General features: G+C 44.1%; 4 protein-coding genes across 4 annotated transcripts; 3 read left to right on the forward strand and 1 right to left on the reverse strand.

The window, feature by feature from the left end:
* The first annotated feature begins 1 nt into the window (after position 1).
* On the forward strand, positions 2-6395 carry btbd9 (BTB (POZ) domain containing 9). The gene is made up of 11 exons (XM_080849717.1): positions 2-219; positions 1367-1579; positions 1865-2228; positions 2449-2713; positions 2971-3193; positions 3632-3751; positions 3893-4002; positions 4244-4433; positions 5706-5813; positions 5895-5973; positions 6076-6395. Exons 2-11 carry the CDS (start codon positions 1395-1397, stop codon positions 6244-6246), a joined length of 1815 nt encoding a protein of 604 aa, XP_080705843.1. The 5' UTR covers positions 2-219; positions 1367-1394; the 3' UTR covers positions 6247-6395.
* Positions 6396-7060: 665 nt separating this feature from the next.
* On the forward strand, positions 7061-8377 carry harbi2 (harbinger transposase derived 2; the record flags this gene model as incomplete). The annotated part of the gene is made up of 4 exons (XM_080850249.1): positions 7061-7496; positions 7581-7696; positions 7801-7912; positions 8004-8377. The coding sequence occupies 4 exons, from the start codon at positions 7061-7063 to the stop codon at positions 8375-8377; spliced, it is 1038 nt and encodes a 345-aa protein (XP_080706375.1).
* Positions 8378-8473: 96 nt separating this feature from the next.
* Positions 8474-10615, reverse strand: LOC308374469 (uncharacterized protein; the record flags this gene model as incomplete). The annotated part of the gene is made up of 8 exons (XM_080850250.1): positions 10509-10615; positions 10185-10368; positions 9960-10030; positions 9518-9871; positions 9336-9433; positions 8793-8852; positions 8572-8709; positions 8474-8485 (listed from the first exon to the last, which is right to left on the reverse strand). The coding sequence occupies exons 2-8, from the start codon at positions 10355-10357 to the stop codon at positions 8474-8476; spliced, it is 906 nt and encodes a 301-aa protein (XP_080706376.1). The 5' UTR covers positions 10358-10368; positions 10509-10615.
* An 834-nt stretch (positions 10616-11449) lies between these two features.
* glo1 (glyoxalase 1) lies at positions 11450-17534 on the forward strand. Its single transcript, XM_080849658.1, has 6 exons — positions 11450-11926; positions 13127-13209; positions 13326-13466; positions 13575-13642; positions 16770-16859; positions 17091-17534. The coding sequence occupies exons 1-6, from the start codon at positions 11645-11647 to the stop codon at positions 17180-17182; spliced, it is 756 nt and encodes a 251-aa protein (XP_080705784.1). The 5' UTR covers positions 11450-11644; the 3' UTR covers positions 17183-17534.
* Positions 17535-18001: the final 467 nt, after the last annotated feature.

An 18001-nucleotide genomic window follows, 5' to 3' on the forward strand; every position in this document is an offset into this window, starting at 1 on the left:
AACTTCTGCAAGCAGCACCTTCTCCGTCCCTGAGCTTTATTATTTATTTTGTGTGTGTTTTGACTGTATTATATATTATTTAAATCGCCGTGGAGTCCTTATGAACCTGTGCGTTGAGTAGAAAATAAATACAACACTCTGGACTTTGGAAATATAACGTCAGTGGGTAAAATTAGAGGACACTAGTGGCTAGCTAGCGAGCTAGCCATTTCATCTCTGGTAAGATCTAACGTTAGCTACTGGCGTAGCTAGCTATTCGACATTTTCTATATGTCACAGTCAGTCCTTTATGCATAATTTTATTTCAAAGCGGATATATGCTCTTCCTTTGTTGTTTGGTGTCGACCAGTGTTATCTGCCATGCTTGTATTTCTTGGGGAATGTCTGATTAACATGTGTTTACCAAGATTAACGTTAATGGTCGCTAGCCAACTTTACGTTCTGACAATGCTAGCTGCACCATTTGGCAGAAGCTTTTTGTTTTGATTTTGTGCTCATCAGCCATCAAGCTAACACCACGCCCACTTTTGCAGTCTGGTCTTGGTAATGTCAGATGTTGACACACGAGCTCGACAGGTAGTGAGCTATTTAGAAGGCATTTAGTGACATAAATGGCTAGGCTGCATTGTTACCCACGTATTTACATCGATAAAGACCAGCTTTGGGTTTGCTAGAAAACATTTATTCCCTTCATCCCTGTTTCATTTCCGTTTCTGTTGTGCGGTGGTTAAAGCTTATTCTTTCAGTTTCATGTGGTTTGGCTTGCTTCTTTAATCAAAGCTTGACAGTGTTACTTGGCAGTAAGCTTGACAGCGTTACTTGGCCTGACATTGTGGAATTATCATGGTGACCCAAATCGCCATTCACTCTAATATTGCTTTGCTCTCAGTATTAATGTAAGACGTCCTTATATAATAAAAGGCCAGTTGTATTATAGCTGTTGTACCAAAGCCATGGTCATTTCTCAAGATCAACATTTTGCATTGGCTAAAAAAAAATGTCACAGTCAAAGTCTGGAGTCTGGACTGATTAGTCCATCAATGGTATTGATCAATGGTATGGTATTGATCAACTATACGTTAGACGGTTTTAAAATATAACCAGAACCCTCCAAGCCCTCTTGAAACTGTTATCATGCTATATTCTGTCCCAGCTCTGTTCATAAAACACATTTTTTGGATATGGATGACTGTGCGCGTGTGTGTTCATATGCACAGCACACATACTGTAGCGACAGTGCAGTGCAGTCAGTTTGCCCAACCTATTCTGCAGACATTTCAAATGGAAGGTAAGCAACCCTGTGTCTCCTGACTCTGTGTTAATCATGCGCACATCCCTCCGGAGGCTTACGTGTGTGTCTCCGTAGATGTGACGATCCCCTTCTGGTGGAGACCATGAGCAACAGCCACCCTCTGAGGCCGCACAGCTCGGCGGCTCAGATTGACCACATGCACCTCCTCTCCGAGCAGCTGGGGGCGCTCTTACCGGGGGAAGAGTACAGCGATGTCACCCTGGTTGTGGAAGAGAAGCGTTTCCCTGCTCACAGGGTCATCCTGGCAGCCCGATGCCATTACTTCAGGTACCTTGGCAGCAAAGACCACCCCAACTGTATTCATAAGCACAGACCACCACCCCTGCCTATAATCATCAGCACTGATCACTGCCCCTGATTGGGGAGTACATGATCACCACCCTTGACCATATTATACTCTTATACCCTGACCATATATTCATGTACCTCTTTATCCAAACTCTCATTTCATTGTCCGTTCTCCTTGTTTCTCTCTGTCTGCTATTTGATCACTTCTGTTTCCCTTCCTCCACACAATCTCTCACTCGTTTTTGTCCCTCCTCCTCCTCGCAGAGCCCTGTTGTATGGGGGGATGCGTGAGTCCATTCCTCAGGCCGAGGTGCGGCTGGAGGAGACGCACGCGGAGGCCTTCTCCATGCTGCTGAATTACTTGTACACGGGCCGGGCCAACCTGGGGGAGGCGCGGGAGGAGACGCTGTTGGACTTCCTGGGCCTAGCGCACCGCTACGGCCTGCAGCCCCTGGAGGCCTCCATCTGTGAGTTCCTGCGAACGTTGCTGAGCACGCGCAACGTGTGCCTGGTGTTCGACGTCGCCAGCCTCTACTGCTTGAGCGGCCTGGCCGAGGCCTGCTGCGCCTACATGGACCGGCACGCCCCCGAGGTCCTAGAGTCCGAAGGCTTCTTGTCCCTCTCCAAGGTTAGAATACAAGGGGTTGTGGGTAAGATGAGAAACTTCAAACTGCACTTTCAAATCACTTTGGCCAGTTTTTGAAACCATGGCTGTTTGATCTGCACATCTCTGCTGCCTCTCTATGCATCCTCTTAATTTATGCCTTTTTATGCTCTCCCTTTCGTACGCTTAACCTCCCTCAACGCCCCCCTTCTGGACCCTCATGCTCTCTCAATGTTTTGTGCAGACTGCCCTGCTGACGGTGGTGCGCAGGGACTCGTTTGCTGCGAGTGAGCGGGAGATCTTCCAGGCCCTCTGCCGCTGGTGCCGACACAACGAGGGCTCGGAGTGCCAGGAAGTGATGGCGGCGGTGCGCCTGCCGCTCATGAGCCTGTCGGAAATGTTGAACGTGGTGCGCCCCTCGGGCCTCCTCAGCCCTGACGACCTGCTGGACGCCATCCAGACGCGCTCCGAGAGCCGGGACATGGACCTCAACTACAGAGGCATGCTGAGTGAGTGGGGCACCATGCTAGCATACGAGCTACGCTAATATGAAGCTTGCTTTTGCTGTGTCTGTATGTGTACACACACACACATGCAGATGAAGTGACCTTAATAGCCTGCGCAGCCATGGCTGGGACATTTTTATCCCAGTTAGGTTAGATTAATCGACAGTAAAGAGCAACACAACAAGCCCCTTCTGAGGCATTTCTGACTTCAGAATGTCCCATATGGGCTCAAAATAACCGCGCTCTCTTTGCACTCGTAGTTCCAGAGGAGAACATCGCGACCATGAAGCACGGCGCCGCGGTGGTGAAAGGCGAACTGAAGTCGGCCCTGCTGGACGGAGACACGCAGAACTACGACCTGGACCACGGTTTCTCTCGGCATCCCATCGAGGAGGACGGCCGGGCCACGGGCCTCCTGGTCCGCCTGGGCCAGCCCTCCATCGTCAACCACGTGCGCCTGCTGTTGTGGGACAGGGACAGCCGGTGAGCACAGACCAGGAGCAGTGTGCTCTCATTAGTCCGTTAGTCAGTAACGTTTCCCCCTTTCTATATCAACACAACATGGAACAACCTCAAAGAGTTTACTCAGTTACAGTTCATATAAGGACATTAGGCAGTGCATTAGGCAGTAGATAGATTTTATTGCAGAGGGCTACAGATATTAATTTGGGCACAGAATATGAGACAAATAGTAGAAATGTGAGGATAAATCACAGGATATTTTATTCAAGTTCATGAAACATGGCACTGAAGCTTAATATATTACATTTATATTTTTGTATGCTCTGGAGATACTGACCAATGGGTTTTTTCAGCACTTCTAGTATTCTTCTAGTAGACATTTCTAGTAGTCCTTTCTCCTGGCCTCGGATGTGAATTGTTGTCTCATGTGTGGTTCTCATACTCCTTTGCTGTGTCCAGGTCCTACTCGTACTATCTGGAGGTGTCTATGGATGAGCTGGACTGGGTGCGCGTCGTGGACCACGCAAAGTTCCTCTGCCGATCCTGGCAGAACCTCTACTTCCCAGCACGGGTCTGCAGGTGAACACACACACACTTTTCTTTGATGACATAAAAGCATTTTTGAAGCTACCAAAAAATGTGTGTTTGATTTATCTTACTCAGGCTGAAAACAGTGTCTTTATTTGGTGTAAACAAAAGCTGTTATTTTTGTGCTTTTAGGTACATCCGTGTAGTTGGGACCCATAATACGGTGAATAAGGTCTTCCACCTAGTGGCTCTGGAGTGCATGTACACGAATCGACCCTTCACTCTGGAGAGGGGACTGCTAGGTAATACAGTTTATTGCAACTACCTTTGGAATTATTTTAGACTGCAATCCATTAGATTTTCTTTCTTTCTTCGTGGTGCTCTTGCTCTCTCTCCATTTCTTTCCGACTCCTTGTTAATCATCTTTAACTTGACTGACCCTGTAATGTTGCATTGCTGTGACGGTTGCCAGGCCTTGATTGGATTATAGGCCAGTTTTTTACGTAAAGTTGAGTTTGAACTGAACTGAACTCTTTCCTCCAGTGCCCACAGAAAACGTTGCCACGGTGATGGCCTGTGCCAGTGTGGTGGAGGGCGTGAGCCGTAGCCGGAACGCGTTACTGAACGGGGACACCAGCCACTACGACTGGGACTCGGGCTACACCTGCCACCAGCTGGGCTCCGGAGCCATCGTCATTCAGCTGGCTCAGCCATACACCATCAGCTCCATGAGGTAATGACTTTATATCAGCGCACACACACACACACACACACACATCCAGCCATACACCGTCAGCTCCATGCGGTAATGACTTTATATTACCGCATACATACACACACACATCCAGCTGGCCCAGCCATACACCATCATCTATATTCATCAGCTCCATCTATAGTGTTTGAAAATATACAAGTTTACACAGAGAACAACGTAAGTTCAGAAATGTTTATGAACACATTCCACAACACACATAATGATTAGCTTGCTGTAACTCCACTGCACTTGAACATCCTTCTGTTCCTCCTGCTGTGGCTTCATTTCGTCGTAACCTCAGAAGTCTCTCAATCAATGAGTTCCCCTCCTTGGTTGCAGCTAATCTTCCTACTCCGATTTCATTCTCGTCACTAGAAGTGAATGATGCTATGGAGACTCTGCTCTGCACTGAGCTCTTGTCTGGAGAACGTACAGTATGTCCTCTATCCACAAGACCTGCTCGTGAGAAACCCTCTCACCCTTCACTCACTGATAATATTTCTTAAAGTACCATCTCAGTAGGAACTTAAAGCTGCTGAGAGAAAATGGCATATATCTAGAGATGCCAATCATTTTGGTAACCATCAGTCTCTGTTATCTGCCTTTTCTTCCTCTGTCAAAGCCCCTAAAAAGGCATTCTACCAAGAAAAGGTTAACAATGCCACAGAGAGCAGGAAATGATTTTCTACTTCAAAAATCTCCTTAACCCTCCACCTCCGCCATCAGCTACTGCCCTCTCTGCTGATGACTGCCACTCTCTTTACCGAAAACAAGTCCGAGCGGACAACAAGATGCGTCAACTCAACTCTGCCACCTTGTGGACACAGGAGGGAATTACAATTGAAAGAATGCGTTTCAGACAGACCGACCGACCGACAGACGGACGGACATACCCTCTTATAGAGATGCCGGACGCATCTAAAAATGCCTTTAGTGTGTAAATGTCACAGTCAAGACTCTTTTTGTTCGTGGTACCTTAGTGGTGGAATGACCTACCTAGTTTAATCTAATGTCGCTTTGGTTAGAAGCGTCTGCTAAATACCGTAACCATCACAATAAAACTATAACTACACATTCTTACATATGAACCTTATGCCATCTATGGTAGTTTCACAGTCAGTGTGATAACACACTTACACACTGTCACCTCACCTAAACACACCATGAAACCAACCCACAACCCTTTGTGTTAATTTATACCTACTTGCTCTGTACATATTAACTCAACATCATTTTTTCACGTGTTTGTAGGCTACTGTTGTGGGACTGTGATGATCGTAGTTACAGTTACTATGTGGAGGTTTCAGCCAATCAGCAGCAGTGGACCAGGGTGGTTGACCGCACCAAAGTAGCCTGCAGGTATGTTTCTATATCAGCAGTAGGCCATCATTATCTTAGTACAACACGTTGGCCCTATTCTAATTCTCTGTAACATCCTAGGTCATGGCAAACACTGTTCTTTGATGGACAGGCTGCTTCCTTCATCCGTATTGTCGGGACCCACAACACTGCCAATGAGGTAGAGCTCACATATCAGCCAGATGCATTGGCACACTCAATACACACCTAATTTAGTTTCTGCAGATGTTCTGTCTTCATGCATAATGCCTTATTTCGCCAGGTCTTCCACTGTGTCCATTTCGAGTGTCCCGCCCAGGTGGAAACGGAGGTGAAGGAGAGCCCTCCAGGAAACGATCAGAACACCCCAGAGCCCAGCTCCCAGCATGCCCCTCTGTCCCGCACCCAGAGGCTCTCATCCTCTCCCTCCTCCTCCTCCTCCTCCCATCCTTAGACTGACTCGATGTTTATCATGAACGACCCCCCCCCCTCCCCCACACACACACTCTGAGATGCCCCTTACACATGCTTATGATGTGCTGCTAAAAAGAGATGAATCTATGTAGGCTATATTTATAATAAAACTGTGGTGACTGGTGAAAATTGTTGTTTGCTACTCTTATTAATGATGTTGTGTATGATAAAGTTGTTTTGGGGTGAGGGTTAATTGCTAGAGATGTTTTTTTCACAGACAAGGTATTCATGTTCTGATTGTGTGAACAAAGAGAAACCATATCAGATACCCAGTGCGCTTTGTTTTACAGCTGTGTAGTTCCGAGTGAAATAGTATATGTGGATATTGATCTGACAGTGTCTATTACCTGAGAAAAAAACGAACTGTATATTCCACAATAGCGACTCTGGGGGCGTAATGCTCCAGGCTCCAACCAAAACATTGTTCACGTGACCTGAGAAGTTGCCGTTCCATCAGTCGGTGCAAAAATAGGCAGGTCAGAGAATATATTTTTCTGGTCGATATTTCCTTTTGGGAATTCGCAGGATTTCTTTAGGCTATACGTTTATTTTTAAGTAAGTCCTGAGGTGGGGTTCATAAAGATTTTAGCGAGTTGCTGGCGTCTGAGTTGCAGCTAGCTTCTGTAGCCTTGTTTCAAGTAGCCATGTGGCTTGGTCAATCGGATCAGTTTCTTGACTTCTTGGAAAAGCCCTGGATTTGAGGTCCACAGCTTCGCCAAGCTGCTGCTACTACTACTACCACCACTACTGGAGCTTGTCATTAGATGGATAACGTGAAGAAAACGTGATTGGAAATGCACGCACTTTTTTTGAAAGATGTTTTTGTTACTGAAGAAGCCAAAATTCTTAGGGAAGCATTCAGAAGAGAACGCATTTTTAGAGATCGACAAGACCCTTTAGCACATCCAGATGATTATTTGTACGATCAGTATCGATTTAGTCGCGAAGGAATTATTTACTTACAACAGTTATTAGGACGCCACATTGCAAACCAAACGGAGAGGAGTGCAGCCTTAACCGTGACACAGACACTTTGTATAGGGCTTCGCTTCTTTGCCACGGGGACATTTCTGTATGCTGTTGGCGATGCTGAACATATCTGTAAATCCTCTGTATGTCGTGCCATCAGAAAAGTCTACCTTGCTTTAAAAAGGTATGTCAGTGTGTTTATCAGATTTCCCGGCCATGCCGAAGTGGATATAATCAAGGAAGGTTTCTATGCATTGGCAGGTAAATATATAACACAATGAAGATGCTGATCGTACTAGATTGTTACCTATTTAACAAGGCCTAACTCGTGAAATGTTTCCACAGACATCCCGAACGTCCTTGGTGTGATAGACTGCACCCAGATCCCCATTAAAGCACCTCCTGGTCCGCATGACGCTGATTACCTTAATACAAGGGCCTTCTACAGCATCAATGTGCAGGTCTGCATAGTGTATGCCCCAGGCATGATGGGCAACAGCTGTGACATATGGATGGCCTAATGTCAGTGGCAAAGGAAATGACTTTCAGTGCTTTATGTTTTCAGGTGATCTGTGACTCAACATGTGTCATCACTAATATTGAGGCAAAGTGGCCTGGTGCTGTCCTTGACGACCGCATCTTCAAGGAGTCCAGCCTCTGTGCCAAATTTGAACAAGGTAGCCACACGTTCAACCCTGCACATTTTCAAACATTAGACTTTGCTTTGCTTATCCATAGATTGTGATCTGACAGTGTGAAGTCCCACAGGTCATTATGACGGCATCCTTTTAGGAGACACAGGCTACATCTGCAGGACCTTCTTCATGACACCCTACCCTGAGCCCAGCCCTGGGCCACAAGTGCACTTCAATGCAGCTCTTGAAAAGACGAGATCTAAGATTGTAACGACCTTAGGGCAGCTAAGAGGAAGGTTCCAGTGCCTGAATGGCCTGCGGGTTGTACCAGATAGGGCATGTGACATTACGGTTGCATGTGCAGTACTGCATAATATTGCAACAATAAGGAAAGAGAGCACTCCGCCTGTCTGCCAACCGCCTGATGATGACGTTGAGTCACTCTACCTGGATGAGCCTGATGCTCAAGCTGTGAGGGACAGGATTGCTGCCCAGTATTTTGGTTAAACATTTCCCCCGTCTTTGGTTAGATTCAAAGCGACGAGTTTATTTTCTTAAGGAAATCTCAAGAGACATTTATTTATAAAACACTTATTTATTTAATTATGGCTTCTCCTGTAAGAAAGACACAACAAGTTAGGTTGGTTAAGCTGCATACACACATAGAATGCAGACTGATCTCTCAACAACAGCATACTTACCAACTGTCTATCAAGTAACTGTATTTCCTTCTCCACTTTCCTCATTTTGAGAGCCCGGTAGGCCATCTCTTGTTCCCTGTTCTCCATCTCTTGAATGAGGTAACGCCGGTATAGGGTCTTTATGTCTTCTGTTTGCCCCTGCTGAAGGAATGGTGTAACCCAAAGGTTTATGTTGTGTTGCAGCTCATGAGCAGAATCCAGTGTTGACACTTGAAAATTACCTCTGCAGTTTTCTTTCCTGTGGCACGGCCCTTCTCGTGGGCACTGCTGGGGTCAAAATCCTGTGAAAGTAATGCTCATGCTAAATTCAGTTTAATAATTTTTATTTTATTATATTTGCAAAAAAAATGTAAGTTAAATTTAGTATGTTATACGAATATAGAACCTTTAACTCTGAGCGTTGTCTGAAAGCTTTGTACAAATTTGAGGGCTAAGTTCTGCAATAGCAAGCAGGTTGCAATAGAAGTGAGGAAAGATGGCAAGAAAATGAAAGAAACTTTGGGCAAAACCCAGCTCAATATAAGGGAGACCACTGGCCTGGTAGAAAGACAGAATTAGGAAAAAGGTGAGGAGAAGGGGTCAAAGGAAGTCAACTAGGCAGCTAAACATCCTTCTGTCCATTTTTCCATATGAGAGCTTGGCTTATGATGTAGCTGCCCAAAAATATGGGCTTATGCTTAATAGCAGCCTACACGTGAGTGTACATTAAAGACAGCATTGTTTCACTGAATACTGAAAATAAGTTTTTGTCAAGAAATGCATACCTCATCCAAGCGAGTTTCCGTGGAGAACGTCTCGTCACAGACGGAGTGTTCGGGGTCACTCTGTGGTGGGGGCAGGAGGGTAAGCGAATGACCTGTCACTGTTTAGACAAGGGGGGGGGGGTCACTGAGTGAGCCTATAAAACATTCCAAACAGGGTTGTCTGAAAGACGAAGTTCACCCACCACTTATGAAGGAGGAGCTGCTGTAGGCTGCTGCAGGCTCTGAACTGGTACCCCCTGGGATGCCCTCCACCATGGGCCTGATGGGGCTCTGCTGCACAAGAAACTCCTCGTCGAAATCGTCTGATTTGATGACGACATTCGTCTCTCCTAAGGTCAGCTTTTTTCCTGTTGGCTGCTGACATAAAGACGGTTTTAAGGTGTGAGGCTCTGAACTGGTGCCCCCTGGGATGCCCTCCACCATGGGCCCACAGTAGCTTTGCTGCACAAGAAACTCCTCCTCGGAATCATCTGATTTGATAACGACATTCGCCGGTCCCATGTCGTCTCTCCTAAGGTCAGCTTTTTTCCTGTTGGCTGTTGACATGAAAACGGTGTTGAGGTGTGGAGCCTTCCGTGATGAGGCTACTCATTTGAAAATTATTAATTCCTGTTGAGAACCTACCTGTTTGCAGCAAATTTTTATGTTTGATTTTCACTTGTTGCCATGTGCGTTTGTATCCACTGCCAGATTGCCTGGGAAGTCATTTTCATGAAGCAGTGAGGATAATTATTCAAATGATTGATAGAAGTGACATTATCAAAAAAGTATACAATTCCGATCACTTAGGGCTTGCAGGTGCTTCGTGATTCAGCAGATTTAAATTTGCGGGTACAAAATTCCTCTTACTTATTTAATTTGTCCGCAATTCTCTGCCAAGCTGCCTCCCTCATTTTGGATGCTCTGAAGGTGTTGGATTTGGCTGTTAATACAGGCCGCTCCACTCCATAACTCTCTATAATAAGTTGTTGCTCTTTTGCAGTGAAAAAATGAGCCCTCTCACTTTTCTCCATGGTTTCCATGATGTTATGCTCTACAAAAAAAAACGGGTTAAAGGGTCATTTCACAAGTATTATGAAGACACAATGCAAATGTTTTCGCAAAAGCCATTGGGAAGATGCAGAGAACGACACCAACAGGAGTATGCAAAAATATATCAAAACACTTTCCTACCTGGTCCCTTCAGGTGCTCTGTAGGTTTATGTTTCCTCTCAGTGCTTTCACATGTCTAATCCCTCACAGAAGTTGAGCATTCCTTCTAAACATTCCTTTGGTTTTTGTATTGCAACGTCTACCAAAGTAAAACAAAAGGCTTACAAGAGAATGCAGCGTCATTTCAGACAATTATTTTTAACATTGTGTTCTTCTTGGGGCTTGGTAGCTTAACTCTGATATGTTAGGCTACCAAGCCTGCAAAGTATGCTGGTGAAAAGGGTCAACCCATTCCACTGCAGTTGTATAGTAGGAATGGTTATAGCAAATTACTGTGACATTAAGGTGAGGGAAACACATTCTAAGAAAGGGAGGAAAAACTTCTGGTGATGGATCAAATCTGTGCCCTGGGTTTTATCGCTCCATTTTACAATATTGATGAATATGAATGACAAAGCTATAATTTTAACTGTGACCCAGTAGGACCACATTTGATAAGTTGGTAGCTCTGGTCCATGCTGATTCAGTATGGGTTCTTCCACAAAAGCTTATATTTAACTAATTGACCTAATAAAATAGTTAACCAGCTAATTCAAACACTACCTTTTGATTTGTTCAACAGTGTCCTTTGATTTTGTATACCAGACTTACCTCTCTCTGTCTCCTGACCAAAGCTTATCATCCAGGTTTTGATGTTCAATGTATCAACAATTCAAAAGTGCGAAAGTGCATCAATTATTGATATTGCTTTATTGAATAAACTCGTGCATCTAGCTGTCTCTGATCGTAATCAACATTCGTGAAACGCAGTAAACATGATCGGGGACACTGGCCAATTGCGCATGCGCCGGTTAAATCTTGAATGTGACGTAGGCTACGTCAAACGTGCCCTAGAGTGCTCTGATGAAAAATCCCATTTGGAGTACCAATGCATGATTATATTACAGTGTGCATTGCCTAATGTGCCGGTTTGAATTGAGATTTACCGAATGTGACTGGCCACAATGTTAATGCACATGTAACAGAAAGTCCTGCAATGAGTGGCTAACAAGTTGATATATTCGTGGCGTAAACTACAGCTGTCAAATGAATAGCAGATTATACCTCCTCAATGGACAGTATACGGAAAGCGCAACTGGTGTACAGTTTAACGGATAATGCAGTGTTTCAGAACAACAACGTATTTCCGTGTACAGAGTTCACATTTCTTGACATCATTCTCCATCTGCCACACGGGGGCTTTTTGCCTTCAAACTGGAAGGAACTGTATTCCCCATTCCACTAGGTTTGGTTTACCACGCCTCACAGAAGCAGGCAGGTTTATGTGCCAGTCTCGTAGCCTTCACGACCTGAACCATACAGATCTCAAAATGACTGATCAAGGTTTAACAGACGAGGCTGTGGCAGCTGCATGCAAGGATGGAGACCCAATTACTAAGGTAAAGACGGGTTTAGAATCGTTTGCACGTATTGTACGTGGTCATGGAAGTGGTAACATAGCAGAGTGCATGTAGCAAAGTTTTAACCAAACGATACGGACAACCGGGTTACGTCGACTACTGGAATGTGAACGCCTAACGAACAACGTAAATCATTTTTTAAAAGCTAACTTTTCCTAGAAGTTACTCAATGTGCTGACTTATCTGCGCTAAGTTATTCAGTTCAGCAACAAGCTAGCCAAGTCAGGTAGCTAATAATATGTGTATGAACATTCGAAGTTACTGGATCGCAAGTTGGCCTCTGTACAAATGTGGCAACATTACAGTAGACAATTCCAGAATTAGCATTGACATTTCCGACTTCGAACTGCTAAGCAGTCGGCAACGCTGACGTACAGTATGCCAGCTGACTGTGCTGCTATGTAATACAGGTCCATTTTGGAGCCGATCAGATAATTAACGTGGCCACATTTTCTCAGGTGATGTGTCAATTTAGGTAGACAGGTAGAAATAAACGGGGTTTCAAATGTATGGTGTAGAAAATGCCAGTCGTTCTTGCAAATACCTGTCACAGGCTTTTTTTTGTCCACACCGAGTTTTAAAGTACCCTCAAGGAACCGTGTTGAGTTTAACCGTGCTGATTTTAAAATTCAATTATTTGTTTTTCAATCCTCCCTCTTGAAAGATTGTCTCCGATACCTTATAAAACATGAGCAGTCCTCAGTCTGCCTATGAAACAAAGGCATAGCATAGAATACTACAACCACACAGCAGTTCAGATTAAAAAAAAGAGTGACACAGTTGTATCTATTCATTTAAACCCGTTTTAGAGTAAAGGGTCAAACTTTAATGTTGCATCTCTGGACATTCTGTGAACATTACTGGCTTAAAGTGAAGGACACCCCGTGCTGAATAAAAACGTTGTCTTCTATATATAAAGGATAATTGTATTCTCTTGTATTTTCCCCACCTAAACTGAAGCAAGATAATTTCATACGTTGTGGTTCTGTATAGCCTACTTCGCCCACTACTAGGTTAGTGTGAAGAATGTTTCCTAAATGTATTGTTTTTAATTATTCTTAGGTGTTATACTAAAGGCCATTTTAAATCCCTACACACTAAATTACCATCTTAAAAGCCTGAATATTCATGAGCTTAATAGTGGTGGGATTTTAGTAATGCGTTTGGTTGTCCATACAGGATTTCATGATGCAGCAAACTATGCTAAGAGTGAAGGACCCAGTAAAGTCCTTAGATTTTTACACACGAATTCTTGGAATGAGGTGAGTGCCAGCAGCCTTATCTTCTGATGGCTTTCAATTCCCCTTCTTTTTGGTTTATTCTTTCCCCTCTCTGTCTCTGAAACCAACCATAACACAGTTTGATCTGTTTTGTCCAGCCTGCTGCAGAAGTTTGATTTCCCATCCATGCGCTTTTCACTCTACTTCCTGGGTTTTGAGGACAAGAAGGAGATTCCCAGTGACGTGAAGGAGAGAACGGCCTGGACCTTCTCCCGAAGAGCCACCATCGAGTTAACACAGTGAGTTCTTCCCTTCATGAGTATACACTTGTCCCACACTGCTGATACTGTGACTGGACAAGTGGCGGCTGGTGGTATTCACTACTGTAAATGCTCTCTTGTCAACAGTAACTGGGGCTCAGAAACGGATGACAGCCTGTCCTATCACAATGGAAACTCAGACCCACGTGGATTTGGTGAGTTTCTTTATCCTCATGTTGTATTTTATGTACAGACTAGGCTAATACTCAGCGAACTGAATCAATAATTGTGGGCCTGGCATTACCTAAAAAAAGATGTGAGAGGTTTTTATTTCCGCAACGTCGGTAAAGTGATTTCAGCCTTAGGTCTGATAATCATTTGGAGGTTTTGTTCAAACTGCCAGGGCAGTGTGACCAGTGTGAGCTGTACCTAGTAGGCAGTACGTACAGGAATGTATACAGACAGGAAGTTGTTTCAACTGCTAATAACTGTCCTGAATACTTTGAGGAGCTAGATCTTCAGACCCACAGCCCTGTACACTGATGTTCATGTCCACGTCCCCATACAACAGTAAAGGTCATGGACTGAATGCTCAGTCCCATGAAGCATAGGGCCTCATTTATAAAACGTACTTACGCACGTACTTACAACGTACGTACTTACAACAGATTTGAGTGTGTGTGCGATCAAATCCACGTTAAAGTGCAGATTTATAAAAACCGTCTTAGACGTGGAAAAGGACGTATCTCTACGGGCCTCATTTATAAAACGTACTTACGCACAGAACTGATCTTAGACTGTGCCTGCGATCAAATCCACGTCTAAGTACAGATTTATAAAAACCGTCTTAGACGTAGAAAAGGACGTATCTCTACGTCTGGTTTCAGTTTGTGTAAGTACATTTCCAATACTGGAGGACTGCAGGAATTCAGGACTCTACGAGCGCCGACAGCCGACACGCAGTTTCATCAACGTCACCATTTGGGCTAATGTTGAAAGGCCAAATTAATGTTTCGCTCATTAAAATCAAATAAACTATTAGAATAATTTACACATGAATGATATTCACATCTTATAGGTATTCCTTTTTAATTTCACACGTGTAAAACATTTCGCTCAAACTTATAGCCTATAAAAAGACTAAGGCTGAATCCCATTACACGCCTTAGCCCTTCGCCTTTCCCCTTCCCCTCCGTTTTGCGCGTTCACGTGGAGGGGTAGGGCTATCCCAATTCACGTTAAGACAGAAAGGTAGGGGCGGGGGAAGGGCTTTCCACCCCTCCAAACGGAGATTTTCCGAGGGCACACTTCAAACGGAGGGGTGAGAAGGATTCTGACCGAATCCTGTAGATGACGGCAATAAGTTGAGTCTGGCAGCTGCCATTAAAGAAGAAACATTGCGCGAGTCCCTTTAAAAATGTCGGAAACAGCAGGAAAAGCATCACACAAATGTAATTATTTTCTTTGTAATTCATGGTTTTAAAACTTGTTTGATGAAATGTTGCATTGTGTAAACAACAGCTGCAGGCGCCATGTTTATGTCTGGTGAGTGACAGCTGTCGCTCTCCGGTTACGTAACAGCTGACGCAGCGTACTGATGACGTACGTAATTGTTGAAGGGATATCCCAATTCGAAGGGCTAGCGTTTCAAGCCCTTCGCCTACACCTACGTTATTGCTTCGTTTGAAAAGGCGAGGGCCAAGGGGTAGGGGTAATGGTAGGGGTGGAGATTAGAAATGGGATTGGACCTAAAAGTGGCTTAGTAGGAGATATGGCTGCATTGGCGTTGTTAGAGGATATTGCCAACTGCGCAATAAGGAGAGAGAGGGTTTTTTTGTGATCGTGCAGACTTTTTGACACAGGATGATGTATGTCTGATAAGCAGGTAGCTACCGCTTGCCGAGAGCGTTGTGCACAGTGGTGTAGTCCAGGGTATACGCAGGTATACGGAGTATACCCACTTATTTTTCAGTCAGCATTGGATTAACCACTTCTCAAAACAGGGTGTTTATCATGTGCTGTATGGGCTGCTTAAACTTCTCCAGGGACCACTACACCGCTGGTTGTGCCCAAATGGCCTCTCGTCTGGAGAGGCGCACCAGAGGCAACCAGGCCATACACGTTCAGGTATTGTCCGTTCTTGGATTCCTGGCTACAGTAACGTTCCGATGGGACCAGTCGAGCAATCCCCGTCATCATTAAGCAGAATTTTGCCCGATGTTCTTCGCAGTATACTATCCCATATGCCCGCAATTTATTAGATTTCCATACAGTGCCCAGCAAAATGTGAAAGAGGATTTCCTGCGTAAAACAGGTTTCCCAATGTATTCTCATCCATATTTCGCACACTCAGAAAGCCTATGAAGCCCACTTCAATACAGCACAGGTCGGTAGTGGAGCGCACCAAAGCCTTGGTGCTGCTGCCGCAGATGCGGCTTCTGGTGCCTCTCGTACCGCAGGTGCTGGTGCTTCGGAGACGTGTCTACTACATGTCAAATACTTTGCTTTTGCCATTACGCCACCAGACAGGCTTTCTAACAATGTTTTGGCCCGCATCTGCTGTTCCGTGTAGGATGGTTTCTACGCAACGTTTTATAAATGAGGCCCTACGTCTGGTTCTAGTTCGCGTAAGTACATTTACTTGTGGCAATACCGGAGTACTGCAGGAATTCAGAACTCTCCTAGCGCTGACACGCAGTTTCATCATCATCATCGTCAGCACCACGAGGCCCCGATGCTGGAGCAGCAGGTGCTGCTGCCGCAGATGCGGCTTCTGGTGCTGCTCGTGCCGCAGGGCGGTCGCTGGTACTTTGGAGACGTGTCTACTACATGTCACACACTTTGCTTTTGCCATTACGCCACCAGACAGGCTTTCTAACAATGTTTTGGCCCGCATCTGCTCTTCCATCAGCAGAACGTCGATGTCAGCCTCACTATAATTCTTCTGTTTACATGCTTCTTTCTTGCTTGCCATTGTCACAAAGAGTTTGTGCATTGAGGATGCGCTCTGTTTGTGCATTGAGAATATGCTAAGTAGTTTAAATAGGGGCATTTTAAGGGCGGAGATTCAGTTGCGCACAATTCCACGACCATTTGTGATTTATAACTGAAGGATTGGCGTACACTTGTTTTTTTGTGTGTACGTTCGATTTCTGTGGATCTCACTTACGATCATTTCAGAAAATGTCCTAGACAAAATGTAGGATGGTTTCTACACAACTTTTTATAAATGAGGCCTATAGACTGAAACAAAATAGACGCCTTTAAGTCACTTTGGATATGTACATCTGCATAACAAAAAGATAAATAAGGACTATTTTGGTAATTTTGTTCTTTCTGTAGGCCACATTGGAATTGCTGTTCCTGATGTTTATGCTGCCTGCAAGCTTTTCGAGGAGCAAGGAGTGACCTTTGTGAAGAAGCCAGATGATGGTGAGTACCGAAAACTAAAACCTTTACATTAGCTTGAGCAGTAGTAAGGGCTTCACACAGTAGTGAAAGGAGAAACATGCAAAACACTCTTCTCCAGAATCAACTATAGTACATCGCTTGCTGGTTGTAAAAGTACCGTATTTTTTCTAATGTAGCTTTTGTTTTAGTACACTAGGTCTGCACTGACCAACAAGAATGTTCAGGGACATGACATGCTTTTTCTCATTTCAGGTAAAATGAAAGGCCTTGCATTCGTTCAGGACCCCGATGGTTACTGGATCGAGATCTTGAGCCCCAACAATATGGTCGTCATATGCAATTAAAGCATTTGTGGGAGAGGGTAACGAGAACTGGCGGTTTGTGACATTTTTTGGGAGAGGGTAACGAGAACTGGTGGTTTGTGAAATTTGTCACACAGGTCAGAATAAAGTGTACCTAGCTATAGCATCCAGGTCGCTTGGGTGAATTGGATGACGGGTAATTGTGTGAACTGTGATAGCTGTGATATAACTATGAAATTATTAGCATTTTTGTTAATTATAGGTTATGTGACTTCTGAACACTACTTACATTTTCTGTGGTAGAAGTTTCTAACAACACAATCATGTTGTGTCTTCACTTGTTGCCATTCTTGATCTACAGCAGATCAATAAATGCCACTCTGATGTCAATGCATTGTTGTCTCCTTTGATTTGACTTTTTCTATCCATATACTAGTAAAGCTTTCACTTTCAAACCAGCTTGATTTGTTATGACTTACATAAATGATTATGTCTATCAATGTAATATTAATGGTCCATTTTTGTAATACTTTACTTATGATTGTAGCTGATCGACATAGGCAGATGAAGGGCATTATCAAAACAAGTTATCCATGTCTACCATTGGGACAAACATTAATGAAATGATTTCAGAGAAACACAAAATGAGCAAAAAAGACATCAGACATATATAAAAACATTCTTTAATTTGAATTATCCCTTTCTTTCCCATTATTGCTTCAATTATATCCAACATATCAATTAAAATCACAACATTCTTGATTTTATAAAAGGCATAAACACACATTCATAAAAAGTCAACATTTATTTTATAACACAAATGTCAATATGTAAACAGTCTTTAATATGAGGTTGTGTAGT

Source organism: Sprattus sprattus (assembly GCF_963457725.1).
Source record: "Sprattus sprattus genome assembly, chromosome: 13".
Taxonomy (NCBI): Eukaryota; Metazoa; Chordata; class Actinopteri; order Clupeiformes; family Clupeidae; genus Sprattus; species Sprattus sprattus.

Excerpts from the sequence above, each read along its gene's own strand:
- btbd9 (XM_080849717.1), top strand. The coding sequence starts at position 1,395 with ATGAGCAACAGCCACCCTCTGAGGCCGCACAGCTCGGCGGCTCAGATT. Across the intron at positions 1,580-1,864 it reads GCCCGATGCCATTACTTCAG|AGCCCTGTTGTATGGGGGGA; the intron begins GTACCTTGGCAG and ends TCCTCCTCGCAG. Across the intron at positions 4,434-5,705 it reads TACACCATCAGCTCCATGAG|GCTACTGTTGTGGGACTGTG; the intron begins GTAATGACTTTA and ends ACGTGTTTGTAG.
- glo1 (XM_080849658.1), top strand. The coding sequence starts at position 11,645 with ATGCAGTGTTTCAGAACAACAACGTATTTCCGTGTACAGAGTTCACAT. Across the intron at positions 11,927-13,126 it reads ATGGAGACCCAATTACTAAG|GATTTCATGATGCAGCAAAC; the intron begins GTAAAGACGGGT and ends TTGTCCATACAG. Across the intron at positions 13,210-13,325 it reads ACACGAATTCTTGGAATGAG|CCTGCTGCAGAAGTTTGATT; the intron begins GTGAGTGCCAGC and ends TGTTTTGTCCAG.